Source organism: Hydra viridissima, unplaced genomic scaffold (genome assembly GCF_058129835.1).
Source record: "Hydra viridissima isolate aposymbiotic clone 2 unplaced genomic scaffold, HvirCarnegie_v1 scaffold_6, whole genome shotgun sequence".
NCBI lineage: Eukaryota > Metazoa > Cnidaria > Hydrozoa > Anthoathecata > Hydridae > Hydra > Hydra viridissima.
Genome location: NW_028324305.1, coordinates 13,893,298 through 13,920,974, shown reverse-complemented (window position 1 = coordinate 13,920,974; position 27,677 = coordinate 13,893,298). Strand labels below are relative to the sequence as shown.

The window sequence follows — 27,677 nt, the reverse complement described above, 5'->3', positions numbered from 1 at the left end:
AATCAACTTCTATACCAGTCTTTTAAGATAAACCGAATTTTAATAAGTTTATTAAAATAGAGCTTTATATGCGTTAAAAAAAAGCAGAGTTTTCGTGACTAATTTATCTTCATATATAAATTACTTATTTAAAACTTGTTGTAAAGATAAGTGTAAAGGTTTTCATTGAATAGAAATGTTTTGTAGGTTTAAAACAAAATAGCACGAGGTATGCAAGGTATAGGCTTTTTTTTCTGGAATGTTATATATCTGTGTACATTTAAATATATAGATCATTTTAAACAGAATTTATTTCAATTGACTGATATAAAAGTTTGTGCTTTATTCCCTTAGCTAAAACTGAATTCTGAATTCTCTTCAAAAATAAATTTGATCATGGCGACTGCCATAAATCATCTCTTCATAATTTTAAGCATCTTCCAATTTCTCTTTGTTATTTAAAAAACTGAAAACGGTTTGAAACCTATTCTATGATACAAAAGCAAATTATAGAAAAAAACAACATGAAAAGAAAACTCAAAAGCTCATTTTCTTATTCAGTCTTAAAATTTTTTATTCTTAGAATAAAATTCATATAAAAGCAAATCTAAATTTATTATTATTTTTTATAATATAGAATTCTTAGAAGTTTTTTTGGAAATAAGAAAAACAATATCTAACTATTTTTTTTTTAATTTCAACTATTTTCTGCTATTGCATGTTTTTAGGACAAAAAATATTTTTATTAAAAAGCGGCTGTATAATTTCTGTAGAATTAAAAAATTTCAGCGGGTCAAATAGCCAAATTCTTTCTAATTTCAGCGCATTTTTTTTGGATAAAAATTAATCACTCAAATAAAAAAAGGCTAGTTTTGTCTGAAACGCTGACCATTTTTTGATGAAATTTTTTAATTTAAAAGTAGTGTAAAACTAGATACTTTTAATGTTTCAAAGCAGTTGTTATGGTTTCAAAAATCATAAATCATCATGTTCGATACTTTATGAGGTGCTTAATAATTTAAGTCCTATTCACTTGAGCTCTGCTTCCTACTAGTTACAATATTCAACTATTTTCAAATTAACTAGAGTTTGAACATTTTAATACACAATATGGCTGGTACTTATCGTACTAAGCCAGATATTTATGTTGGAGGTAAGAACATTTAGCTTGAGTTTTATTAACATTAGAATGAAAAATACCACAAACTCTCTCATGATAAATAAACTGAACTTTTTCCTAGAAAAATACACACAAAAACACCACGATAAATAAACAGAACTTTTTCACATTATTTGTCATAAACAAGACAAGTTCCGTTCTTACTTTCGCATTTTAAAAACGTCTCGCCTTCCCATGTAAGATCTATTTATTTCTATAAAAAGAGAATTTTAGTAGTTGAGTAAAACACGATTGTAACTAGGTCTAATTTAGAGGGAAATCAGAACTTCAAAATGGCATAATCGTTCGACGCAGTTATACATTTTAATGCTTTTAAAATTAAACATACGTATTTATAAAACTAATATAAAATATAAATAAAATTCATTGATATGAAGCTTAAGTAAAGTTCATCTGAAATTTAAGTAAAAAGTATATTTAAAATAGGAATAATGATTAGAAAAAACAGTGTATGATCTTTTATTTTTTAGTTGCTTAGAATAAGAGATAAGAATCAGAATTTTTATATCTATTCAATAAAAGATGGCTACTATATTTAAAGTCAGCTTAGTTCCAAATACTATATTGAATAAGATAATATTTATAATTGTATTTTTACCTTAGATAACTATGTTTACTATCTTAAGTTTTTTCCTCGGCATTGTTATAGATACTGATACACAACCTAATTATGAGCAAAATTATACTATGTTGCGAAATACACGTGTATTTCCAACAGATCCAGAATATAACTCCAATAAATCAAGTAACTTGAAAGTCAAAAATCTAGGGTTAAGAAGGAGAAAAGGCTCTACTGCTTCTGGAACAGGATTTACTGTGAATACTAACCAAATGGTAATATTCTATATAAAGATATTTATTTAAATGTATATGCACCTCATATATACTATATATATGTTTGTGTATATGTAGGTATTTTTGTGTCTTTGTTAGGGTGGCAAACCCTAAATATAAAAAAATTCATATGACATCTTTCATATCCATTATATGATTTTCATTTGACATTATAAAAAACTAACTATGATAGATATTTTGATAACTCTATTAACAACTATATAAAATATATATATGGTAGCCATATTTAAATAACTCTATTCTCTGTTCTCTCTTCTAAGTTCTTTACCTAAAAGGCATAATCATAAAATGAGAAAAACCTCAAAATGAGAAAATGTGAAAACTATTTTGTTATTGAAAGTGCAATACGTTAAATTAAATACAAAATTGTTGTTTAGAAAAAGAAAACAAATATTTCTCAGCACTTTTCACAAAAGGAATGTTTTAAGTATGTTGAAGTCACTAGCCGTGGAGGGTAATCACTAATTGTATTCATATTTTTTAAAAAGTACAACAAAAACTTCCTTAACATACAATTTAACTTATTACTACAATATATACTACAATATATACTATCTTTAAAAGTATATATTTAATATATACTTTCATATATACTGAATTTCTAATTATTTTTTTAATTGATAAAATTGTTTAAAGGGAGAAGTTATGTGGTTGTGGTTTACCACGCATAAAACATGCTGCAGACTGTGTTGTTATAAGTAAACCAAATTTTAAATGGGCTACAGAAGTATGTACTCGTAGAGTGCCAACTGACAGTTACGGTGAAATAGAGTTTATTGAGGATCGTGGAAGCAGAAAACCGGTTTAACTTAATTTTCTATTGCTTTTAATAACAATATAACTATAAAGATATTAGAATGAGCTTTATAAGTTTGAAAGCATAATATTAATTGTATTATTTTTACTTTTTTTCTAAAATTAATTTATTGAGGGTACAAATAAGATTTAAGGGAATTAAAAAAGATGACATAACTAACATTAAATTGCATCAGATTATCTTGTTACTATATTCCTGCTGAAGCATCATTATTTCCTGCTAAAAACCAGTATGTGTCATGTTGCTGAATTGTAAACAATATTTTCACTTTTTGCTCTAACCATGTCAACTTTTGTGCCAACAAAACACAAGTTCCAGAAAGCACTGCTTTTTTTATTTAATTTGAAGAAAATACAGTTCATGGACATCAATTGTTGTGTGAAGCATTTGGGGAACATGCTCCATCAGTAAAAACATGTGAGTACTGGTTATGGCATTTTAAAATTGGAAATTTTTACACCAGTGATAAAGAATACTAAGGTAGGCCAGTAAAGTCTGAAGATGCTGAGTTGGAGGCATTATTGGATCAAGATTCATGCCAAACTCAAGAGGATCCCACTGAAAACTTGGGATTTACTCAACTGTCTCAAGTTCATGGGTGTGGTGCAAGAGAGGAAAATTGTGTCCTGTGTGAATAAACAACTGCTCCAAAGACAAAGTTTGAAGGCTTTTTGCATCAAATTGTGATGGGTGATAAAAAGTAAATCAATTACAACAACCCAAGTGTAGAAAATTGAAGGGTAACCCCTGGCATACCTCAATTTTGATGGCAAAACTGAATATTCATGGCAAGAAGCTAATTCTATGCATTTAGTATTATCACCTTGGAGTGATCTACTATGAGCTATTCCAGCCTAACAAAATCATCACTGAGGAATGTTACCAACAACTACTGATAAGTTAAGCCAAGCATTAAAACCCAATATACTAAAAGGCATGAAAAGTGATCTTTAAGCACAATAAATATTTACACACTTAATATATTGTGCTTAAATTACATTTTATTCATAATTTGCATAAATAATATTTAAATTGTTAATTTAAAAAATACATGAATATATGTTTAAGTAAAATTATTTACATTGAATGGTTTTTATTATTTAAGAAATAATTTTTTTAGTACATCAGAATTTCAGATGACACATCTGGTCTACTATTACTTAAGTTAATAAGACAAAAATGGGGACTTGATGTCCCAAACTTAGTGATCTCTGTTACAGGAGGTGCTAAAAGTTTTCACCTCCGGCCACGTTTAAAAGAAGCATTTACAAAAGGAATAGTTAAAGTTGCTGTTTCAACTGGTTCCTGGATAATAACAGGTAAAGATATGTCAATTCATGAAGCCTAACTGACTTTGATTTTTTGTTTCTCATCAAATATTGCAGAATTTTAAATAAATATAGTTTTCTCTTTTTTAGGTGGTACAAATGCAGGTGTAATGAAACATGTTGGAGAAGCTATTAAAAATCGCGGAAATGTATCAAATGCAGGTCGTTCAAAAATTAATGTTATTGGTGTTGCTCCTTGGGGGGTGTTAGCTAACAATCACATGCTTGTATCAAAGGTACAAAACAGTTCTTCTTTCAACATTATGTTTTTAGCCACATCAGTAAAAAAAATCATCATCATCATCATCATCATCATCATCATCATCATCATCATCATCATCATCATCATCATCATCATCATCATTGAATAAAATCAGTAGTTTTTTTCTTCAGGATGGAGGTGGTAAATATCCAGCAGAATATAGTTATGATTCATTTGATTCAAATAAAACAGGCTTAGATTTTAACCATTCACACTTTATCCTTGTTGATAATGGAACTTCAGGCCAATATGGAACTGAAATTGAGCTGCGTTCACAGCTTGAAGGTGCTATTGCAAAATATTTAAAGACAAGCTCAAATGCAGCCACAGGTTTGAAGCATTAGTCTGTTTTTTTTTAAGCATATTTTTTAAAGAAGTTTGTTTTTGTTATTTATTTCTATTTCATAGAAAAGTTTTAAAAAATTGCTTTTAAAATTAGTTTAAGAAAGTACAGTAGTAACCTTAACTCTATTGTTGTGTTGTACATTTCCTCTCAATAGTTATGCTCCACTATGTTTGCTTTGTGTACGTTTAAAACACAAGTTTTGAAATAAAAATTTTGTCACTAAAATAATGTGGAATAAGAAAAAGCTTAATCAATTTTTTAGTGAGATGTTTTTGTTTTAAAAGGTACCATTGGTATTCCTGTAGTAATTTTATGTTTGGAAGGAGGTCCAAATTCAATAAAGACAATGGCAGAAGCAGTGAAAAAAGGAACACCTGCAGTTGTTATTGGTGGTAGTGGTAGGGCAGCTGATGTTGTGTGTTTTGCTTACAAACATTTAATCTTGTAAGTTTAATTTTATTTAAAATTATTTAGATTAAATCTTATAGGATTAGATTTTCTGCTTTTTTAGTGTATATAAAAAACAATTTTAATTCTCTTTTTGATTATTCTCTTCTTGTAATTTTTAGTGATGCAGTTGCCAAGATCAGCATTATTAATCCTCAATTTACAGAAGACATTAAGCGAAAAATTTCTGAAGTTTTTGGGGAGCAAAGCAAAGAAAGTGTTTATAAGGAGATTGAGGAGCTTTTGAAAGATGAAAAAATGGTTACTATTTGTTTTTAAAACTTAATACAATTTTATAATATGTAAAGGTTAGGTGTTAATGATAAGTTAGGTTTTCAAACAAATTGTTTTGTTTGTGATTTTATAAAAGATGTAATAATAATATTTAGCAATTTTTCAGTTTGATATTTTTACATTTTAAAGATCACTGTATTCAGAATGGATGATGAAAGTGGTCAATCTGATATGGATTTAGCAATTCTAAGAGCACTGCTGAAAGGTAAATAGTTACTTATATAAAACTTTAATTGCAAAAATTTTAATGCTTGCATTAACAATTGAAACTTTTTTGTTAAATTCTGTTTAATAAAAGTTTTACTTTTATTTTTTTGTCTCTTCTATAATCAATTTAGTTTACATTTAGTTAGATCTTTATAGTTCTACAGAATTTTTTAAGTAAATATTTGGTTACATCAGTGAGGTTGACCTGCATGCAAAAATGAAAATTCTTTGTAACTATGTTGTCAACTATATCATAAACAGTAATCTAAACATTTTACTTGAGTCTTTCCTATAAGTATTTTAACACAAAACTCTTTATATTCCAGCAAATAAGGCAAGTTTTGAGATGCAGTTAAAATTGGCATTGGCATGGAATAGGATAGATGTTGCTAAAAGTGAAATTTTTACTGAAGATTTAAAGCAAGATAATTTCAAGGTAGCTTTTGTATAAATTCTGATTTTTAATTTATATATTTTCTACTTTTAAAGATATTAATTGAATTGCCTCATTTTTGATATCTCTATGATCTTTCTAAAATATCATTATACATTATTTTTTTTGTAGTGTTTTACATTTTTATTTATTTTTTTGATATCATTTTTATATTATTTTTTATTCTTTTTCTATATATTTTTTATATTATTTTATATTATATTTTTACCATGCCGTTAGTGATGTACCATAGTTTCAGTGGCTTTCATTTAGATTGAGTGGCTTTATGAATCCATGTTTACTGCACTCTCTGATAACAAACCTGATTTTGTTGACTTATTCTTTGAGGAAGGAATCAATTTAAAGAACTATTTGAAACTTGATGTGCTACTACATTTATATAATGGGGTACTTGATGAAAAAATTATCAAATTTTAGTTTTTTTTTAGTTAATGCTATCAATATAAAAAAAAAAAATCATTAAATTTTTAAACCTTTGAGGATTTTTATACTTTTTTTAAGTTTCATACTTTTGAGCAGAAACTATTACTAACATATAACAAATTTTTAAAATTTTTAGGTGCCTAATGGAACTGCTTTGCGGCATATCATTAATACTCATATGGTATGAATATTTTATATGTTTATAATATTTTTCAAAATTACTAAAGTTATATTAATTTTAAAATTCCATAAATATATATTAATTCAAAACATTTCCTTAATTAAAATTTGTATTTTCAAGTCACGCATGGATTCTGGAAAAGTTGATATGCAGGTTATAGGATCATTGATAGAAGACTTGATGGGTGATCGTTTTAAGTCACGATATTGTACTGATAAGCCATATTGCCAGTCTAATTCAGACAGTAAAACATCCAGTGTGACACATTTATTTACATCAAATGAAGGTTGACTTTTTAAAGCATTTTTGAAATAAAATTTTCGGGAACATAACATTTTTATTTTAAAAATCGAAGTTAGTTTTTTTTACGTGCAAATTTTATGTGTTTTTTTCTTACTTTTATGTAGAATTTGAGAAAGATCTTCCATGCCCATATTTGGATTTGTTTATATGGGCTGTTCTGTTAAATAGAAAATCTTTAGCTTATCTTATATGGAAGCGCACTCGAGATAGTATTGCAACTGCTCTAATGGCATCAAAGCTACTAAAAAGTTTAGCTGAAAAAATTCAGGATAACAAAGAACTTTCAGATATGGTTGAAGATCTCATACAGCATGCTGAGTTAGTAATCTAACAGTGAATTAATGAATTTAAAGAACTTTAAAGTTTAAGTTAAATTGACTCTTTTTATTTGTTAGGTTTTATGAAAAACTAGCTGTTGGTGTTTTGGATGAGTGTCGTAAAAATAATGAAGAAGAAACCCAAACATTACTTGTAAAAGAATTACCTGATTTTGGTTTTCTTACAAGTCTTGATATTGCTGTTTCTGCAGATGACCAAGATTTTATTGCACATTCTAGCTGTCAAACTTTGCTCAGCAGGTTATGGATGGGAGCTCTTTATGTAAATACTTCACTCTGGAAGGTTTGAATATATTTAATTAAATGTCCACCTTAATATTTGTCCAAAAGGAACTAGATGGCAGAACTAATTGGATTTTATCTTGTTTTTAAAATAAAAACTTTTTTTCTTATTTGTTTTTTAAATCTTTTAAAATCAGTTTTTTTCAAGCTTGCCTGCTAATTACTTTAAATCGAAAGTCAATTACTGTCAATTAGGAAAACACTGCTTACTTTTTATGCTTAGTATTTTAATAAATAAAAATAATATTTAATAAAGAAGTAAATATTGTATTAAAAAACCACAGTAGATATTGTGTGTAAATTCCTACAACTGGTTTTTTGCTTTTTTAGTTGTTACTAAAATAAAGTAATGAAAGATCTCACTTATAAATATATTTAATTTTCTACTTACAAAAACCTTTTTTTTTGCAAACAAAAACCATCAAGTTTAATCAATTTATCAATCAAATGCTTTCATTTAACCAATCAAATGCTTTAATTTGTGTCAGGTTTTACCTTGTATATTCCTTCCCATCTTAATAAACATGATAATATGGTTTCGTGAGGATGTACAAAAAGATGTTCACAGTGAGCAGCAAAAAAATTTAAATACAGCTATTAATTCTGGTAAAGAAATGCAAGATGTTACTTTAAATGGCTCGATGAACTTAAACCAATCAAATTATTCACTCCAAAAAAGTTTCTATAGTACCTCAAAGGAAACATTCGAGCTAGATGAGAAAAAAGATATTCCACATACAGGTATTTTATTTTATTTTATTTTTGTTTCACATACTTTCTTTAATATTATTTATAAATTTAGCTTTTTTTTTAGAAATAAGGAAAAAAGAAGATGTAAATAGAATATAAATTAATACATTATTGAAATCAATTTTAATAAGATCTTTTTTTTACAAGATAACATTTATGTATTATTGTAATTATTGAGATAATGTTAATGTTTTTTTTTGCAATTATTAAGATAATCTTAATGTATTATTGGAATTATCTAAAATGAATTAAAAGTTTATAGGTTTATTTTCTTATTGGTTTTTTTCATTTTGTTTTGATTTTAAAAGTCTATTTAAAATATTGAAATTAAATCTTGTTTTTTAGTACTTGATCATTTTGATGATGAACCTGACGATTTAGTTTTTCGTGAAATGCATACAAATTTTTTTCATAGAATAGTTCACTTCTACAGTGCTCCATTTGTTAAGTTTACAGTTAACTTGGTAGGACTCCATTTGAGCTGTTTGTTGCATATATATATATATATATATATATATATATATATATATATATATATATATATATATATATATATATATATATATTTTTCATAACTGTGTTATTGTAACTGTTTATGTTAGTTTGCAATAGATTTTAAGAATTAAGCTTGAAAATGCTATATGTAAAGCTTCCAGAGTTATTTACAAATCCTTTTTTTATATTATTCTAATTACTTTTTTTTTTCTTTTTTTCTTAAGGTTTCTTATGCATCGTTTCTGATTTTGTTTGCATATGTGATACTCTGTCATTTTAAAATTGAAGTCCACTTTTCTGAATATATCTTACAGTTCTGGGTATTTACATTACTATGTGAAGAAATTCGTCAACTTTTTACTCAAGAATCAAAAACCTTCCTTGGAAAGCTAGTATTATATTGCAGTGACCCTTGGAATATTGCTGATATTATCTCTTTGAGTGGCTTTTTGTTGGGTACTATATATAGATACCTTGCACACAATTATTTAAACTATAATTATCTGGTAATTGCGCGACTTATATATGCTTTTGACATATTGATATGTATTGTTCGTCTGTTAAAGATTTTTTCTGTTAACAGACATATGGGGCCAAAACTTGTCATGATAAGAAAAATGGTATGATGATTTTGTTGATAGTTTTGAAAGAATATGTAAATTAGTTTTCAAACTATGTTTGTTTGCTGATCTTTGTCATATTGTTGAATATTAATAATTAAAAAACAAAACAATATATTTGTTTTGCTAAGCCTATTGACCAAATTGTTTTTACTATTAAAAAATTATTTTAACATCTTTTACTAGGCTGCTTACTGATTGCAATTATATATATATCTTATCTTAGAACAATTTTTTTTTTGTATATAAGGTAAAATGTTTTGTATGCAACTAATTTGCTTTTGAATAATATGCATAGCCCATTAAATATCTTAAAAAATCATTTTAGCCAAGGGGTTGTTGTGTAGAATTTTTGTTTTAACTTTTACAAAAATATAAGGAAATCGAAATTAAATTTTTGCCTGAGCAATTTTTACAAGTTGCATTATATTTCTACTAAAATGTAAATAAAAAAACTAAACTGCTTCCAAATAAAAAGTTTTTCTTTGATCATTTTGATATTTACAAAGAGTTATGTACTAAATTGAGCTAGATGTTACATAGTTGGGTCAGTATATTCATCTGAATATTTAGGTTATACTTGTTAATCTTGGCTAAATCCACATTTAAATGCAATTTTTAACAAAAACTCATTAAAAGTATTGAAGAGTAATCATCTACTTTTGTACTCTTTTTCAGTTGGATGACCTGCTTTACTTTGTTTTGATCTTGGCTGTTTTTTTAATTGGGTATGGTGTTGCTCGGCAAGCACTATTAGAGCCAAATTCTAAACTTTGGGATGCATTCATTGGAATATTTAATCATCCATACTGGTATATTTATGGACAAATAAATTTTAATGAGATATATGGTAAATGTTTTGTTTTTTTTATTTTTTTTTTATTTAAGAACTACTACTATTTATTATCTGAAAATATTTCTGGCACTTCTAAGTATATTTTTTTAACCAAGTTTTTTTATTCATGATTTTTATTTTTTGCTCTTAAATATTTTAAAAGTAAAAATTATGTAACATTAAATAACCCTCTGTTATGTCTGGATTGTCAAAATCTGAGCTGTACAGATCAAATTACAATTTAGTTGTTAAAATAAAAATTTTAAACTGAGTTGTTGAAATAATTTTAAAACTAGTTTGTTGTAAAGTAAAAAGCTATGATTTTAACTAATTTAAAGTAAAAGTAATTGGAAAGATTTTTTTTTTTTTTTTTTTTTTTTTTTCTTCAACAGACAAAAAAAAAAGAGATTTAGTCTTAACTGATAGAAGCATGAAAACCACTGGACCTTACACTGATTATAACCTGAGCTGAATATCTCATGTTTTTAATACTTAATAAATAAATGATTAGGTTTTTTAGTCATACTATCATACTTATGAGTTTTGGTATAGGTGAAGATTTAAACTGCACTGATGAAGAACCTGCATGTTTTCAACATGATGCAGATAAATATGTGTTTTACTTTCTACCAATTTGTTTGGCTGTTTATTTGCTCTTTACAAATGTCTTGCTACTTAATCTACTGATTGCAATATTTAAGTAAGTTGTGACAAAACTGCTTAAAAGGATTTTAGTTTCACTTTTAAAGTATGAAAAGTGTTTACATGGTTCAAAAGGAAATTCATTTCCTTGTAATTTCCTTGTAATTTCTTTGCAATTGTAATTGCTCCTTTTTTTAGTTACACATTTGATAAGATAATAGAAGATTCAGATAAAGTCTGGAAATTTCAAAGATTTGATTTGATTTGGGAATTTCATGATCGTCCAGCATTTTGTCCCCCTTTTATCATAATTACTCATTTGTACCTTATAATCAAATGGCTTTTGGAGTTATGTCATTGCTGTGGTTATAGTGGTGCTAAAGGAAGCTCAATACGTTAGTTAATGTTTTATTTTAAAAAATTTTTTGTTTTAAATATAATTCCAGGTTTTCTATTTCTTTGTTATAATAGGTGTTCAACTTTATCCGGATGAAATGGAGCAGCTATCAATGTGGGAATATACAGCTGCAGAAACATACTGTTTTAATAGCACTGTAAAAGAAGCAGAGACACAAGATGAGCGAGTGAAGAATATACTCAACAGGTAACAAAACAAAAAAAGTGCTTTGAAAGTCATCCTGAATTTGATTTATTGAGTTACAAAAGTCTGACATTGGATCTTTAAGTTTTAAAAAATAGAATTTATACTCTTAAGCTGTCACCATACTAGCCAAAATCTGTGTTTAGTTGTTGCTGTCAATTTTAGACTGTTTACCACAACTAGGTAGCCAAGATTATTCTTAGTCTGTAACTGGTCTTTGTGAGCTGACTTAATGATTTATAATTTTTTTTTACAATTAAAGATCATTATTTACAATTAGACAATTTAAAATTTGCATTTAAAACTTTAATGTAAATATGAAACTAATTTATCAGTAACAATAATTTTACAATAGTTGTTTATTAAAGCTCTCTTTATATAAAATTGCTACATTTTCAAATATTTATTATCAACTTCTAGCTGCTGGTTTTGCCTGACTGGGTAGTTTTTGAAATTAAAACATCAAAAATGTGCTAAAAGATACAAAATATTGCAGTCAAATTTGCAAAGATAATCTTCTGAAAAACAGATTTTTTAAAACCTTAAATCTTTTGTAATCTTTTTGAGAACATCCATCATGCCATATAGTTTTGTAATCTTTTTGAGAATATTCATCATGCCATTAGCTCTAGAAAGTTAAATTTTTTGCAAAAGTTAAATTTTTTCAATTTAGAATAAGAGAAATTTAATGCAGATGTGTTTTCTTTACAGAGTCAATCATTTGGCAGAAGAAATAGCTCTTCTAAAAGATGATGGTAGTTCTTCCACAAAAGATTCTTTTCATCCTGAACATAGTGGTATTAGAGGGGCAAGTGGAAGTGTTGAGTTACGCCTTGTGAAACTTGAGCAAAATATGGAGAAGATTTTAGAGTTGTTGATTCAACAAGGCCAAAAACATGGTAATAAAAAAAAAGAATTTGTTTTTGAGAAACTTTTGTTTTTACTTTTTTTAAAATTGTCCTTTAATTTTTCAATTATCCTTTAATTTTTCATATAACTTTTTTTTTTGGTAACCAGTTCATTAAATTCATTTCAATTTAAATGAAAAGTTTCTTAACTGCTATTTAGTTTGTTTTTTGATTGATATAAGTTTTAAAACTAGTTCTAAAATTGAACTTCTTTCTTTTTTTTATTTACATTATTAGCTGCAGTTCTTGAAGCTAGTGAAAATATTATGTCAAATCATTCTATTGATAGTCGAATGCCTAAGAAATCTCACATAACTAGCATCCATACCAAAGCTCGTCTATCACCTTATCCTGGTTCAATCACTCAAAGGTTTAAAGTTCCTGACAATCTTGTCTCTTGGGAGGTGAAATTTATTTTGTATAGTTTTTACATTATTTATGCTGTGTTTAACAAAAATTACATACATGTGTGTGTAATTTTTCAAAACCATAATTTTATTTAAATACAACATTTTTTTGAATAATTGTATAAAATATGACTGTTTCATCCAATGCAAATTTGATTGTGTTTCACATAATAACATTTGAAGTCAACTTTTATTGAAAACAAAACATTTTTTTATCTTTTTAAAGGTTCCTTTTTTGGATTACAATCCTGTTCAGTATACAGCACCAGTCGTTTTAAAACAGCCATACTGGGCTGACATTGACCTGATAGTTCTGTAAGTACAATTAGTTCTTCTTAAAGTCCACTTTAAATTAAATTCTGACTATTTTATCTTAAATTCCTTTTATTTTTTCATTAAATAAGTCTGAATTGTTTTCTAGGAATCCGAGGCCAATTTTATTTTTCAATGCATTTGATGAACATGCTCAGGTCAACAGAAAAAGTCATATGGGCACATATGAAGTGATTGATGGGCTACCTAGGTAAAATTATTGTGTTGTTACATTACTTTCACCAATTTACTTTTGTTATATTTTTTTAGTTTAAATTGGAGTTAGCTAATAATTCTAAAATTCTTACAAGACTTTTAACTCTAAAGTAATTAAAAAAAAAACTATTCTTATCCTCTAACTATCTAATTTTAGGAACCCTTATGGCAGAACAGGTATTATTGGAAGAGGAAGTCTTGGACGATTTGGACCAAATCACGCTGCAGACCCCATTGCCACTAGGTAACAGACAACTCTTAGTAATCAATTGTTTATAATCCACCCAACCTTCTTTGGACTTGTTTTAGATTCAGCCCCCTTTGTTGAGCTTGTTTTTGATTTTGATTTTTAATCTATGCTTCAATAAACATTTTTGATGTGATTTATTTGTATATATTTATGATACTTATTTATGCGTGTGATATTTAAATATGTACACATGCACAGATACATGTCTGTACCTGTGTGTGAGTTTAAGTAGTATACTATATCTACATGTTGTAGGTGGAAGCGTGTCAGCTCTGGTATCTTGTTAGATAATGGTAAAAGAGTTTTAGAATTCATTGCTATTCAACGTCGTGATAACCAGCAGTGGGCAATACCAGGAGTATGGTTTTTCTAAGCTTCTTATCATCTACACTTTTTAGCTTTTCTAAGTTTCTTATCATCTACACATAAAGCCCTTGTGCTAATATATAATTTTTACTAAAATTATATATTAGCACAAGGGCTTTATGTGTATGATGATAGATGTGTAGTTTTTTTTTTGCTAAGGGTATGGTTGAACCAGAAGAATTGGTTCAACTAAAAAAGTTGTTTATGTGTTTTTTTCACTAAGGGTATGGTTGAACCAGGAGAATTGGTCTCTGAAACACTTCGAAAGGAGTTTACAGAAGAAGCTTTAGCTAAATTAGAAATGAATGATGATAAACGAAAACAAATTTCAGAAAAAATAGCTTTTCTATTTCGAAATGGCGTTGAGGTACCTTTCATGAAAAACAAAACAAAATTATATATATATATATATAATATATATATATATATATATATATATATATATATATATATATATATATATATATATATATATATATATATATATATATATATATATATATATATATATATATATATATATATATATATATAGTTTGAACTAGTTTCAAACATGTGTATTAAAAGTTAAACTTATTATTTTTAAAATTTCTTTGTAAAAAATTTTTGAATCATCATTTAATACCATAAGGTGTATAAAGGCTATGTTGATGATCCTCGTAACACAGATAATGCATGGATGGAGACCGTAGCTTGTAATTTTCATGATGATACAGGAGAAGTATTTGGAGATCTCCAGCTTCAAGTATGTTTCTTAATGTATACTTTATTTTATATATATGATGATGTTAAAAATATATATGTATAATAACAAATTTTATTAAAATAGGCTGGGGATGATGCGCAAGCAGTAAGATGGCAGCGTGTTAGCGGAAACATACCATTATTTGCCAGTCATGTAGGTATCTTAGAAAAGGTAGCAAGTATGCATTCAGCTGCATTTAACTGATATCTATGGTTGTTACGTAGAATCAATCTCTTGTAAAGAACGTTCCCATTAAAAAAAATTATAACAAAAGTTCTTGTTAAACAATGAATCCCCTTTATGACAGCTGGCTCAGTATTTAATTTTAAAAAACAACAAAATAGAGCTTGATTCTTAGAAAAGTTCAGAAACGAAATTTTATTCGTATTGTAAATAGTCTGAATATTTTTTGTTTCAAATGCAATATTTGTACAAAAAAAAAAGAAACAATCTAAAATCATTTTAAACAAAAAATTTATAAAACAGTTTTGAATAATCTTAACAGTTTCAAGTATTTAAGAGTTTAAATTTACAAACCATTTGTTATTTATTCATGCTGTTTGTATTTCTCATTTATCTACAATCATTATCATGTTCATATTTACACACTATGGTTCTTTTTTTGGTGAATTTTGTATAAAATTAATAACACATACATATTTATTTTGATAATATTTATTAATTATAAATTTTGAAAGAAGCTGATTGAATACCGAAAACAAAAAATTTTTATTGCTTTTTTTTTCCTAAAAACCTTCAAATATTCAACGAACCAAGAAAATACCTATTTTAAGTGTTTATGTTATCTTTTACCCACTCCATAGGTGATCTAATCGATTATTGTCATTTTTTATCAGTCATAGGTAATTGTTTGTTTTTTTTATTTTCTGAAAAAAAAAAGACGTTGAATAAAGTTCTTGGAATTTATAGAAATTTTCTAGAAATTTTGTTATTTTTAATCTCAATAAATTATTAAATCATGTTTACCTTCTTGTTTAAATGTATTTAATACAAATTTTAATGGAAAACAATTGAAAATTAAGCATTATAAATAGTCTCATATATAGTTTTTTGTTGTTGTTGTTGTTGCCGCTTTTAGGATAAAATTTAGACTAACGTTAGAACGAACTTAAAAGTGAAAAAGTTAAATAGTTTTTTTATATAACCAAGTCATGCATCAAAATGAAGCTTTTCATGAATCCAAATTAGGTGATGTTATTTTTTTAAAGAATCATGTGGTGAGCGTGTAGATTAAACTACGGTCTCTTGATAACCCAAATTACATTTTCCGTCATCTCAACTTTCAGTTACACAGGTTAGATTAAACTACGGTCTCAACTTTCAGTTAAACAAGCCTATAGATTGTCTCAACTTTCAGTTAAACAAGCCTGTAGATTGTCTCAACTTTCAGTTAAACAAGCCTGTAGATTGTCTCAACTTTCAGTTAAACAAGCCTGTAGATTGTCTCAACTTTCAGTTAAACAAGCCTGTAGATTGTCTCAACTTTCAGTTAAACAAGCCTGTAGATTGTCTCAACTTTCAGTTAAACAAGCCTGTAGATTGTCTCAACTTTCAGTTAAACAAGCCTGTAGATTGTCTCAACTTTCAGTTAAACAAGCCTGTAGATTGTCTCAACTTTCAGTTAAACAAGCCTGTAGATTGTCTCAACTTTCAGTTAAACAAGCCTGTAGATTGTCTCAACTTTCAGTTAAAAAAGCCTGTAGATTAAACTACGGTCTCTTGATAACCCAAATTACATTTTCCGTCATCTCAACTTTCAGTTACACAGGTTAGAAGGCAGGTTAGAAACAAAGCCTCTTGTTGGGAACTTTTCCCTGACGGAAGCTGTAAAAGTGTTTATATACAAGATTAGAAGTAAGATTAATGGTGGCATGTTCTGGAATTGCGTCAGTCAGTATCAGTTCCAAAATTCTTCGACTTGTATGGTGAAGCAGTTCATTCAAACTAAAATTCAATCTGCATAGTCTGTTTTCTCAATCTTGCAGAAGTATCTTGTAGACCTACATAATTGATGATGACGATGGAGAGTGAGAAATGAAAGATGAAGCAGTAAGAAATATCTTCACAATACTTGAAGATGAAATTAAAGGCGAACTTTAACTTTATAAATACATTGTTACGTTAGTATTACATTTAGAGTGTTTTTTGTTTTTTTCTCTCCATCGCAGTTTTTTACTGCATGAAGAAAACAACTACTTTACCACCACTCGTTTTCATCACCATTAATATTTTCACTCAGTTCTAAAATTTTCAGCGTCCGCAAAAAGAGTTTCCACAAATAACATTTTAATTATTTGTAGTGGTTTTGAAAAAATAATTCATTTTTATTCCTAGTAATAACCTTGAAGTAGAAATTCTCTTTGAAAAGCCAATCGCTTCGTTGAGTTCCTCAATTTCGCCGACATCAATAAAAATAACCTCAACATCGATGTTTTCTGCTGCTTTTACAAATTATGGCGTTGTGCTTACTTTGATATTACAGATCTCACGTATCTATTGACAAATCCTCTAATTGCGTCAACAACGAATTTGCCATGCATGGACGCCGATCTTTTGAATGCTTTTAATGGTCTGATGCATTTGCAAATGGCTTCGATAATATACAGCCGATTTAAAAATTGATATAGGAGTCTAGGTGTAATGAGAGCTTTGTAGCTCTTTTTTAGCAGCGCATTTATAATTTTCTGCCAAATAACATGACAGCCTCGTTAGAATTAGATTCCATATTTTATCAGCATTTAATGCTGCAGCTTGATTAACTTTTACATGCTCTTGATCCAAATAATCAGGAGTTAGTTCATATATTTTATTCAATAGTTCATTTATTGGTTCGGACTTTTATACTTTCTCAATATCGCAACAAACGCTAGGGACAAGTTTCTTTTAATTCTATTTTTACCCATTTTTTACCGAAGGACACTTATACTTTCAATTTCATTTTCCAAATTTCGAGCTTTAAAAAAATCCATACAATCCAACATATTCGTAGTCACATAAACAGTCTTTTTATTATTACAATCTCTGATTAGTTGAAAGGAAGATGTTTTTTTTATTTTTTAATCAATGACAGATTGACAGACAGATGCTGATAAACTAAATTCAGGACAATCTTGATTGGACAACTCAGATGCAAAGTTTGCTGGTTTTGTACTGTGTGATAAATACATTGTACGGATAGATACCAGTTTTTTTAAAATTTTTTCTAATTTCAGTTAAAGTCAAAGCAAATGGTAACTAATCTGTCACTACGTTTAGTATAGTATATCATGAACTGTTATAGCCATTTCCGGGTTATTCTTTAACCATACATTTTGTGCACCTGCCAGAAATTTTTAAAAGCTCCAAATACTGATACATCTAGTGGCTGTAGCTTATGGCTACAGTGTGATGGGTAAGATAATATAGTAATTCAAATCTCTTTTGCTAAGTGTTTCATTATGTCAAAAAGAAGAATGGTTGTCAATGATCAGGAGAATATGGTATTTATCAGAAGGCTTCACGTATTTTATAAAATGTGTTCATGAACTGTGTTGAATTCTGTATCTTTTCTGTGAGAAATACCACCACAACTAGTTCTTCTCAAGTACCACCATAACTGTGATGGCATTTCTCGAAGACTAGAAATTTGATTGTCATCAGATTTTTATGCTAAAACGAAATTTATCTTGGTTATCGACTTCTTTATCATTATTTTTTTAATATGATCACTTCCTAATAAGCGTTTTAATTTCTATTTCATTCTCTGAGCAATTTTTTATATTATAGTAGATTTTATAAAATCTAATTTTTGTCTTGTAATTTATTTTCAAGATAAAACAGGTTGTGATTAGTTTTTTGTCAAAAGCTTCGGAAAAGCAAACAAAATCAAAATGTAGAAAGAAAAAAATGATTCCCGAACTAAACTACAAATACTGAGAATAAGAACAATATTTGATAGTCTTTGTCATAAATTTAAAGATTTTGAAGGGGTTTTTGATGACGAATCTTATTTCACTCTCAATAGTTTATGTTTACTTTATTCTATTAATCTTTTTTTATGCTCGGGTAGAAGAGCCCAACTGCTAAGTTTAAGAGAAAATTGCTTGTTTATTCATCTTGCTCCAATCTGATGGTCATCATGATAAATTCTACTTTTCGCCATAACGCAAAATCCGTTATAAACCTTTTAGATGAAAAAAAAAATCAACTTTGATAACAAAAAAAAAATCCTTAAAATGTTTCAGAATGCGAACGAATTGAAGATTTTTGAAGTATTTTGAAGAAGTTTATAAAAACAATTTGCTGAAACATTTTACCAACTCAAAGCTTAATAAAGTTATGCCTCGAAAGAATCAATCGTAAAGTTCAACGTCTTGATTTTATCATATTTGTAGACGTGGCTTGATTGTAAATAAATGAATGAAAAATCTTAAAGAGCACATGTTTTCTCTTTTTTTTTTTTTTTACTTTTTTAATTATCTTATTTATTTTATATTGATATTTAAAGAATTTATTGCCCTTTTAAAAAAATCCAGTTAATTTTGTCATCACCTGTTAAACCTGTAAATCATTTTTATGATTTTAAGATAGATATTTATAAGTTGCAAAAACTATGGAGTGCAGGTTCTAATATACACAAAAATTTTAATAAATCCGTAATAAACTAGAGTTATAATTCTAGAGCTTTATGGACAGCTTTATGACACTTCGCTGGGTCATTATTACAAGGACACTTGGTTAACCTAAAAAATGGATTGTTGCTATGCGGTTTAAGTGTTCTGTCAAACAAAATAAACATAAAAATAAATGCTAGCAATAATTCAGTTGACAATTCGGTCTGATATTTTTTTCAACAATTATTAATTTTGTCTAATAAGCAAACTGGCTCACTTTTCACTACAAAAACTTTTCAGATTTTGATTATCTTTAAAATTTTAAAAACTCCGAAAAATTATACCGATAAAGTTACAAAATGATCTCCAAAAAAAGTTTCAAATGATTTCTAAAATAAAACGTTTCAAATGATTTCTAAAAACTATTTATGCGAAATTTTGCACCTGCTGTAGTCATTTTATTAGTTATTGCATTACTAAATTAGTTACAAACTTACAATAAATATTCAATCATTTTATCGGATTGTTAAAATTACAATTTTAAAAAAAAATCTTCCCATTAATTATCACTTTCACATATTCATACTCTTTTAAAAAATGTGATAATGCATGTAAAATGATAATGCGCGTTTATCATATTTATGATAATGCATGTAAATAAGTTATTTTACAATATATACTAAAAAATAAATTTGATTGCTATGTACCACGTAGTGCTATTCTTTTTACCAGTGGGTGTAATCTCTAAAACTGAAAACAAAAAAAAAAAAAAAAAGGAAAGAAGTGTGTTTTGGTTTTGTAATAAGGTCTGGAATTAACTACAGCTCTAAGTTAGCTCCTTTATGAAAATTAGGTTTTGCTGATTCTTCTTTTTCAACAGGTTTTGGTTGCGTTGCAAAATCCGGAACCATTGTCGACGCATATAAACAATCTAGAGAAATGAAAAAAGAACTCTTAATGCAGCAACGATAGCAAAAACAACAACAGAGACCTTTTGTTACTTTTCTTACTGGTTTCTTACCTTGTTCTTTTGAATCAAGAACTCTTTCAGCACAAATAAAATCAACAGGATCTTCATCTTGTTTTTGAAGATACCAATCAAAGATATCATCTTCGTACTCTTCAATCATTTGATTGCACTAAAAAATGGTTCAAAACTAAAGTAAATTATCTCTAATGTCCTGGGACTCGCAGAATGCTAGTCCCAGGCGCCATGCGCAAACAATCACTTTCCAACTTAGATTGTTTACAGAGAGAAATATTTAGAAAAATATTTCGAATATTTAGTGTTTATTTGATGCGAAAGCCAATGACATTTCATGAAATATAATGATATTGCAAAAATTCTCTCAAACTGTAAAGAAAAAAAGCAGCAATAAAAGTAAAGTATTGAAAAGAAATAGTAGACGTATATCTTTCTAACTTTGTATTGCATTCTTCGAAGCTCGAATGTTGGGTCTTCTACTAACTCTTCCGGTGCATCTAGTTTTACGGACAGCTTGTGCTCTCCCATCATTTCTTCGAGATGTTGTCGGAACATACTTTTTACTGTTAAAAAAAAAAAGGAAAACAGAGAATTTCTTTAAGAATTCCTCTACAAATGGATTTCTTTTATCATTACTAAAAAAAAAAAAAAAATCACCTCCTTTTAAGTATGGAAAATCTGGTCCGGCAATCGAGCGATACTCATAGACATTGTTGCAGACTTTTTCCAAGATTTCCATTAACCTTAATTCACTAAAAATAAATGTTCTCGTTATTTGCACTATATTTCAACGAAAGTTGGGAGAAATAAGCAAAAATGTGTTTGTTAACAAATTTACGTTAATAGGTTCATTTGAATCCCAATTGAATCTATTAATCTTTTTTTAGCTTTTACATAAAAATAAAATCGTAACTGATTTAAAATGCTGATGTGAAATTATGCTTTGATTTTTTGGTTTCGCTTGCTGGTTAAAACAACAGATCAAATGAACAAATGGGCTGGTTGCTGAAATTATCTCTATCAATTTTGACATTTTAAAAATTGAATTTCGCACAGAAAATTTTTCAAGCTAAATACATTTTTGAACTTACGAAGTTTCGTAGGAAATCTTTTTCCCTTTTTTTTCGTCATCAATATCTTCTCCGTCTAAGCGATTCGTTAACCATAGCTCTTGCTTATTAGAGCTCGATTTTTTTACCTCAATAACTAATTCTTCAGCAAGCACGCGGCAAACTAAAAAATAACCGTTATAAGCAGACTTCTCCAGTTTTTGAAAATCTTTACTTTATTAAGAGTACATCTAAGTAAATTAAAAATTTATATGTGTAATCTTATGTTTAAGCATGGCAACTATTTCATTGGAAACTTTTTATTATCAAGTTTTTTTGGCGCTTGTCTGGTTTCGCACCCCCCTTTTTTTTTTGCAGATTCTGAAAGATCTTTGTCTGAAACGGAAAAAAAATGGTATTCATTGTTATTTTTGACAAAGAAAAAGTACTCTAATTCACATTTGAATATTCCATTTTTCCGTTAAAAAAGACGCTGCTTTTAACTCCATTTTGAAACTTTTTAATGATAGTTTTATGACCATTAATTCAAACCGCTGAAAATATTTACCTGGTTTTTACAAGCGTTAAGAAACACAAAGAACAAAAAAATGGATGGAGTGTTATCAACAAAACAAAATCAGTTTTAAGTAGTTTTTACACTCCATCTTTGATGTTTGTCCATGTTTTGCTGATTATGCATCGATGGATAAGGCCAGGGACGGAAATTTGGAGTGATATGTGCTTATAACACTCTTGGAGCACAAGGCTTTCAGCATGGTACGGTGAACCACTTGCTTCACTTTGTAGATCCGGCAACAAACGTGACAACTAATCTAGTTGAAGCAATGTGGTGTCGCAGCAAAGTTTAAAGCAATGTTTGGAACACATAGAGACATGATTCCTGACTATCTCAGCGAATTCATGTGGATGCAGAGGTTTAAAGAGCATGCGTTTTTTCACTTTTGGGATCAAATTGCTACTAACTACCCAGTAAATTAGGTGTTCGTAAAACTATTTGATGAACACAGCTCATTATTTGTTTGTTTATATTTCTTTATATATTGTAATGAATAAATTTAGTAGCATTTCAGTAAATGTTTTAATTTAAGTCATTTTTTTGTTCTTTGTGTTTCTTAACGCTTGTAAAAACCAGGTAAATATTTTCAGCGGTTTGAATTAATGGTTTTAAAACTATCATTAAAAAGTTTCAAAATGGAGTTAAAAGCAGCGCCTTTTTTAACGGAAAAATGGAATATTCAAATGTGAATTAGAGTACTTTTTCTTTGTCAAAAATAACAATGAATACCATTTTTTTTCCGTTTCAGACAAAGATCTTTCAGAATCTGCAAAAAAAAAAAGGGGGGTGCGAAACCAGACAAGCGCCGTTTTTTTGGTGTAATCTAAGGAAAAGCATGGCTTAAGAATTTGTATTAACTTACCTTGACATTTTGTTGGTCTTAAATATGCATTTTTAGAATATTCTTCAATTTTGGGATGTTTTTTTTTCCCTCCATCGTTGTTTCCTTTTGTTGAGTTTATATTTAGAGCTTTGGTTATTTCATCGATTTTTTTTTTAACATCGTTATTTGCCGCTGTCTTCTTCGATAATACACTTTGCACTTGAAGTAAAAGAACGACAAGCGTTATACCGAATAAATCAAGGAGATTCATATTTAAAGGTATTTTATTCTCTCCTAATGCTGTTCATTTAATACTCATTCGTTCATTACTTCGCTTCAGCTATATTATTTGGAGGTTTCTGATTGGAGAATTCAGTCGCCGATTTTTCGATGCTCGGTTCAGTTAAACTCATGCTGCAAAATCCACCCCACCTTCAACTTGTGAATGAATATAACAAAGAGTTATTGGCTTTAAACAACTCATAGAATCAAACTAGAAAGCATTATTTGAAAATAAACATCTCGATCAGGGCATATCTCACTTTGTGTACCGCGTTTTTTTTCTCTTTCGTTCTTCTAATAGTAAGATGGTACACTTTCTTTGGCTTTTTGTTTTTATATTATCTTTATTTAATTTTAAACATAGCTTCTTTAACATTAACATCAAATCATTCTAATTTTGGATTGTTGTTTTTCTTCTCTAGTGTTTTCCTTATTTTTTTAAATTAATAAAAAAGAACCTATTCCACGACACCAAATGTTTTGAACACGACACCAAATATTTTCAACTAGTTTCATTTGTTAAAAGTATTGAAGATTCTCTTATAGTTTTTATCAATAAGTAAATAAGTAAAAAAAGAAAGAATAACCATTATATCTACATTATATATCCATCTTCTTATATTTTTCTTTTTTTAAATGTGAAATAAGTTAATCAAAATTAATCTCTCAATAAATTATTTTCAATATCATAATAAAAAAAAATCCTAAAAACCAGATTTTTTTAAAAACTCTCAGTAATTATAAATATATTAAACTTGCTTAACACCAATAAATAAAAAAACAATCAGGTCATACAACCAAGATAAACGCACACACATTTTTAGTCCAATAAACTAGTTTTAAAAATCATATTCAAATTATCTATAAAATAAAAAAAATTAAAAATAGATTAACAACACAGTAAAAATTGATCCCCATAATAAAACTGGATAAATCTTTTAGAAAAAAAAAAATTAAAAAACTCAATAATATAATAATTACAATTACAAAAGAAAAATATTTTCTTTAAGTTCTCACTCTAGATTCAGCATATTGATTTGAAATAATTTTAGTTTAGTAGAAATGAGTAAACTATCAAACAAATAAAAAAAATAACATTCAGCAACTTTTAGTAAGCTCGAACAACTTTGAACAGCATTGTAAATAGCAGTCTCTCTCCTTGCGCAAAGCCTCAATTAACAGCTCCTGTTGTTTTACTATTTTACGCATTCGTAGTTGATCCAACTCTAGTTCTTGAATGCGAATTTCAAGCTGACTTGGTTCTTTGGATATACATTTATTACAAATATTATTTAAAGATTCTAACTGAACAGCAGAATATGCCTCTCGAAAAGACACAGATCTTCTACTTTGATGATTAGTCTCTTTTTCAACTTCCATAGAAATAAATTCACCTTTATCTAGTTCTTCTTGGAGCCATAACGGAAGTTTTTCTTCCTCAAAATTTTCTTCTTTTTCTTTAAAACTTGTCTTTTCAGTTAAACTGTTTGTATCCACATTAAAAGCAAACCCAAAGCTTTCTGTGTTACTTAATTCTTTATCAGAAGTATCAGAAGATTTGGAAAATACTTTAGCCTGGTTTCCATCTGTAATACTAAGTGACTTTGTTAGTATTAATTTTGAACTAAGAATACGTTCTGCTAAAATAATTGTGCTCCATGATCGAGCAGCCATACTAACAACTTTATGAAGAGAACCAAATATTGGTTTGGGTGAACAACATCTATTTATTCCATTGGATAATGTTAAGCCTAAACGACCATTTTCTCCATTTCCCCAGGAAAAAATCTGATTATCTGCTGTAGCTACAACAGAAAAATTATCACCACAGTTACATATAGTAACCTCCTTACCACTAAGTAATCCAGTTACCAAAGAAGGAGAATTTCTATGATGATAATCTCCTACTCCAAGTTCTCCATATTTATTACTTCCAAAAGTCAGTAAACGACCAAACTCATCAATTACTGCAGAGTGTGATTTACCTGAGGCCATTGATATAATACGGTAACTCCTTAAAGGTCGGACTGGTGTTGGTGATAAAACATAGCTAACCTTTTTTTGAGTGGAAATTTTTCCTTGAAAGCTAATTGTCTGATTTAGTGCCAACTTATTGTACTCATTATTTCCAAATGCAAGTAAATGACCATTTGATGTGAGAATTAAGGTATTATCTCTTCCACAAGAAATTTTTGTAATGGAATTATATTTTTCTTGAAGAGTTAAAAGTTGTGGTGTATTATAGCTAGCTTCATTTCCAAGACCCAGCCTACCATGCTCGCCATTACCCCATGTATAAACAGAACCAACATTTGATAATGCTACAACATGGGAATCACCACAAGCTATACTAACTATAGTCAACTTTGACAGAGCATCAATTTTAACAGGAGTCAGAACATTTTCTCCATATGCACCACAGCATCCTAAGCATCCATAATAGTCTGATCCACATGAATAAACATCACCAAGTTCTGTAAGTATGATAGTAAAGTCTTCTCCACATGCAACTTGTTTTATAGGTATTCCTGCAAACAAATCAACACGTTTTGGTGTTCGATACATGGCTTTATTGCCATGACCCAACTGCCCAACTATTTCTGTTCCACCTTGTATATTAGCCCAAGTGTAAAGTTCTTTTTCTATAGTAACTACAGCAAAATGACAAAAACCAGCAGATACCTAAAAGAAAAAGTTTATTTTTACAAAAAAAAATTTTTTTAATTTTAAAAATTTCAGTAGTAAATACATATAATCTAAATGCACACATATGTAAACATGGTAAAATACATATTTTTACAGTGATATAAACACAATGTATTGAAAAAATTTATTAAAAAATTCATGCAAGAAATATGGAGAATACTAGTTTAGCTAAGTGCTGCAGTCAAAATGATATTCCATTTTAGATATCTGCATTATAATGTAATTATTCTTTATACTTAAAATATATTTAAAAAAAAAACCTCTATAGCAGTGCTTCCATCACTAAAAACATCTAACTTTTGAGGTACTTGCTTTCCACCACCCCAATAAAACACTTCACTAGTGACAGTAGAAACTCGAGGAAGTGATGAAGTATGACTTTGAGTTGAAACTGAACGTTGAGTCGATATATTATTACAGGACATTTTTGTAAATGTCGAAGAATTAGAAATTTCTTTAATTAAATTAAAGATAGGTAACTCTAGCAAATCATTACTGGTTGGTCTTGCAGCAGCATCTTTCTCTAATGTCCAATTTAAAATATGCTTTATCTCAGGTGTGTATTTCTCATTTACCTCTCCATGTGGTTTTTCTAATATCGAAACAATGAGTTTCAGCTGATTACTGGCTTTAAAAACTTTGTCAAGAGTTAAAAGTTCATACAATACACAGCCACAAGCCCATATGTCACTTTTTTCATTGTAACTTTTACCTTCGACTAATTCTGGACTCATATAATATGGAGTTCCAACACAGGTATTTGCATCACCATGTGTTTCTTCTAGAACTTTTGATATTCCAAAATCACCAAGCTTTACAACTTTGCTTTTAGTTAAAAAGATATTTAATGTTTTAATATCCCTATGAAGGATTCCTATGTTGTGAATATATGAAACAGCCAATAGAAGTTGATAAAAATACAAAATAACATCACTTTCAAGGAATAAAACATCATTTTGCGCTATAATTTTATGGTGAAGAGTTCCCCCATTTGCATACTCCATTTCAATAAAGAGGGAATTCCCATCAAAAAAATCATTATAGTATGCAATTATGTTATTGTGATCTAGCTGGGATAAAATTTCAACTTCATTAATTGCATCTGTACGTTCACGATCTGTAGCTCGACGGAGGTTTATTTCCTTCCATACAACTAATTGATTAGTTAATGTTTTACGATACAAAACTGCTTCTCCAAATGCACCTTGTCCCAGAACTTTAACACGTGCATAACACTCATCTTCATCCTGCGTTAAGTCAGAGATAAATCGATCTAGTACGGGCTGATTCTCAAGAGCCTTTTCTTCAAATGTTTCTTCATCAAAGATCATATTTTGAAACTATAACAAAATAAAACTTAATTAATAACAATTTCTTTTACCTACCATTGTATTTATTTCCATAAACATGATATTAAGATAATACAAACTCGGTGTTGTCAAATTTTTTCAATTCAAAGACATTACATGGTTTTTGTTACCTATCATATAATAGACCAAATATCTCTGCTGATCCATTCATTTGGCATGAGACTATGGAATCTATGTTAAACCTATCATCTGCTTGGTGAGAATATCTAAAAATCAAAATAACCTTTAACAAGAGATAATCTAATTTAAGAATTAGTTTTCAGAAATGATCTTAAAAAGTTGAGTTTTTTTGTTTGTTTTTTTTGTTTTTTTAAAATTATTTGGAGTAAAAGTTCAGGCGGCTAAATCAGATATTGATATAAAAAGTATTGTTTACATAACGCTAAATCTCGTATTTTAAGGAACAGATTGCCGGAATACAGACCGAAG

The 27,677-nt window shown here is 28.3% G+C and overlaps 3 protein-coding genes across 9 annotated transcripts in view; 1 reads left to right on the top strand and 2 right to left on the bottom strand.

Annotated features, from left to right (window-relative positions):
* The first annotated feature begins 66 nt into the window (after window positions 1–66).
* On the top strand, window positions 67–15,290 carry LOC145199003 (transient receptor potential cation channel subfamily M member-like 2). Of its 7 annotated transcripts, none has more exons than XM_090090341.1 (32): window positions 67–217; window positions 1,809–1,993; window positions 2,392–2,468; window positions 2,651–2,816; window positions 3,952–4,150; window positions 4,250–4,395; window positions 4,553–4,751; window positions 5,052–5,211; window positions 5,337–5,475; window positions 5,638–5,713; window positions 6,042–6,151; window positions 6,422–6,556; window positions 6,729–6,773; window positions 6,894–7,059; window positions 7,181–7,394; window positions 7,472–7,697; window positions 8,185–8,437; window positions 8,792–8,910; window positions 9,166–9,561; window positions 10,240–10,417; window positions 10,949–11,096; window positions 11,237–11,433; window positions 11,510–11,642; window positions 12,351–12,538; window positions 12,785–12,951; window positions 13,181–13,269; window positions 13,376–13,477; window positions 13,640–13,726; window positions 13,988–14,090; window positions 14,322–14,465; window positions 14,730–14,843; window positions 14,928–15,290. In XM_090090341.1, exons 1-32 carry the CDS (start codon window positions 211–213, stop codon window positions 15,045–15,047), a joined length of 4,788 nt encoding a protein of 1,595 aa, XP_089946467.1. In that variant the 5' UTR covers window positions 67–210; the 3' UTR covers window positions 15,048–15,290. The 7 variants fall into 7 exon arrangements, with proteins under 7 accessions (XP_089946467.1, XP_089946466.1, XP_089946465.1 ...); XM_090090340.1 differs by lacking the exon at window positions 67–217 and adding an exon at window positions 1,011–1,132 and having other exon boundaries at window positions 10,240–10,411; XM_090090339.1 differs by lacking the exon at window positions 67–217 and adding an exon at window positions 1,011–1,132 and having other exon boundaries at window positions 10,240–10,414; window positions 10,946–11,096.
* A 4,372-nt stretch (window positions 15,291–19,662) lies between these two features.
* On the bottom strand, window positions 19,663–23,709 carry LOC149887141 (protein canopy 4-like). Its single transcript, XM_090090599.1, has 6 exons — window positions 22,930–23,709; window positions 21,533–21,674; window positions 21,099–21,193; window positions 20,880–21,004; window positions 20,478–20,595; window positions 19,663–20,387 (listed from the first exon to the last, which is right to left on the bottom strand). The coding sequence occupies exons 1-6, from the start codon at window positions 23,159–23,161 to the stop codon at window positions 20,275–20,277; spliced, it is 825 nt and encodes a 274-aa protein (XP_089946725.1). The 5' UTR covers window positions 23,162–23,709; the 3' UTR covers window positions 19,663–20,274.
* Window positions 23,710–23,770: 61 nt separating this feature from the next.
* Window positions 23,771–27,677, bottom strand: part of LOC145190578 (serine/threonine-protein kinase Nek9-like) — a 3,913-nt gene continuing 6 nt past the window's right edge. Inside the window, exons 1-3 of the mRNA XM_090090598.1 lie at window positions 27,359–27,677; window positions 26,139–27,218; window positions 23,771–25,854 (exon numbers count right to left, since the gene is read on the bottom strand). The exon at window positions 27,359–27,677 is cut by the window's right edge and continues 6 nt beyond it. Of these exons, the coding sequence (XP_089946724.1) occupies window positions 24,271–25,854; window positions 26,139–27,209 (2,655 nt within the window). The 5' untranslated portion in view covers window positions 27,210–27,218; window positions 27,359–27,677 and the 3' untranslated portion in view covers window positions 23,771–24,270. The remainder of the gene's footprint in view (window positions 25,855–26,138; window positions 27,219–27,358) is intronic.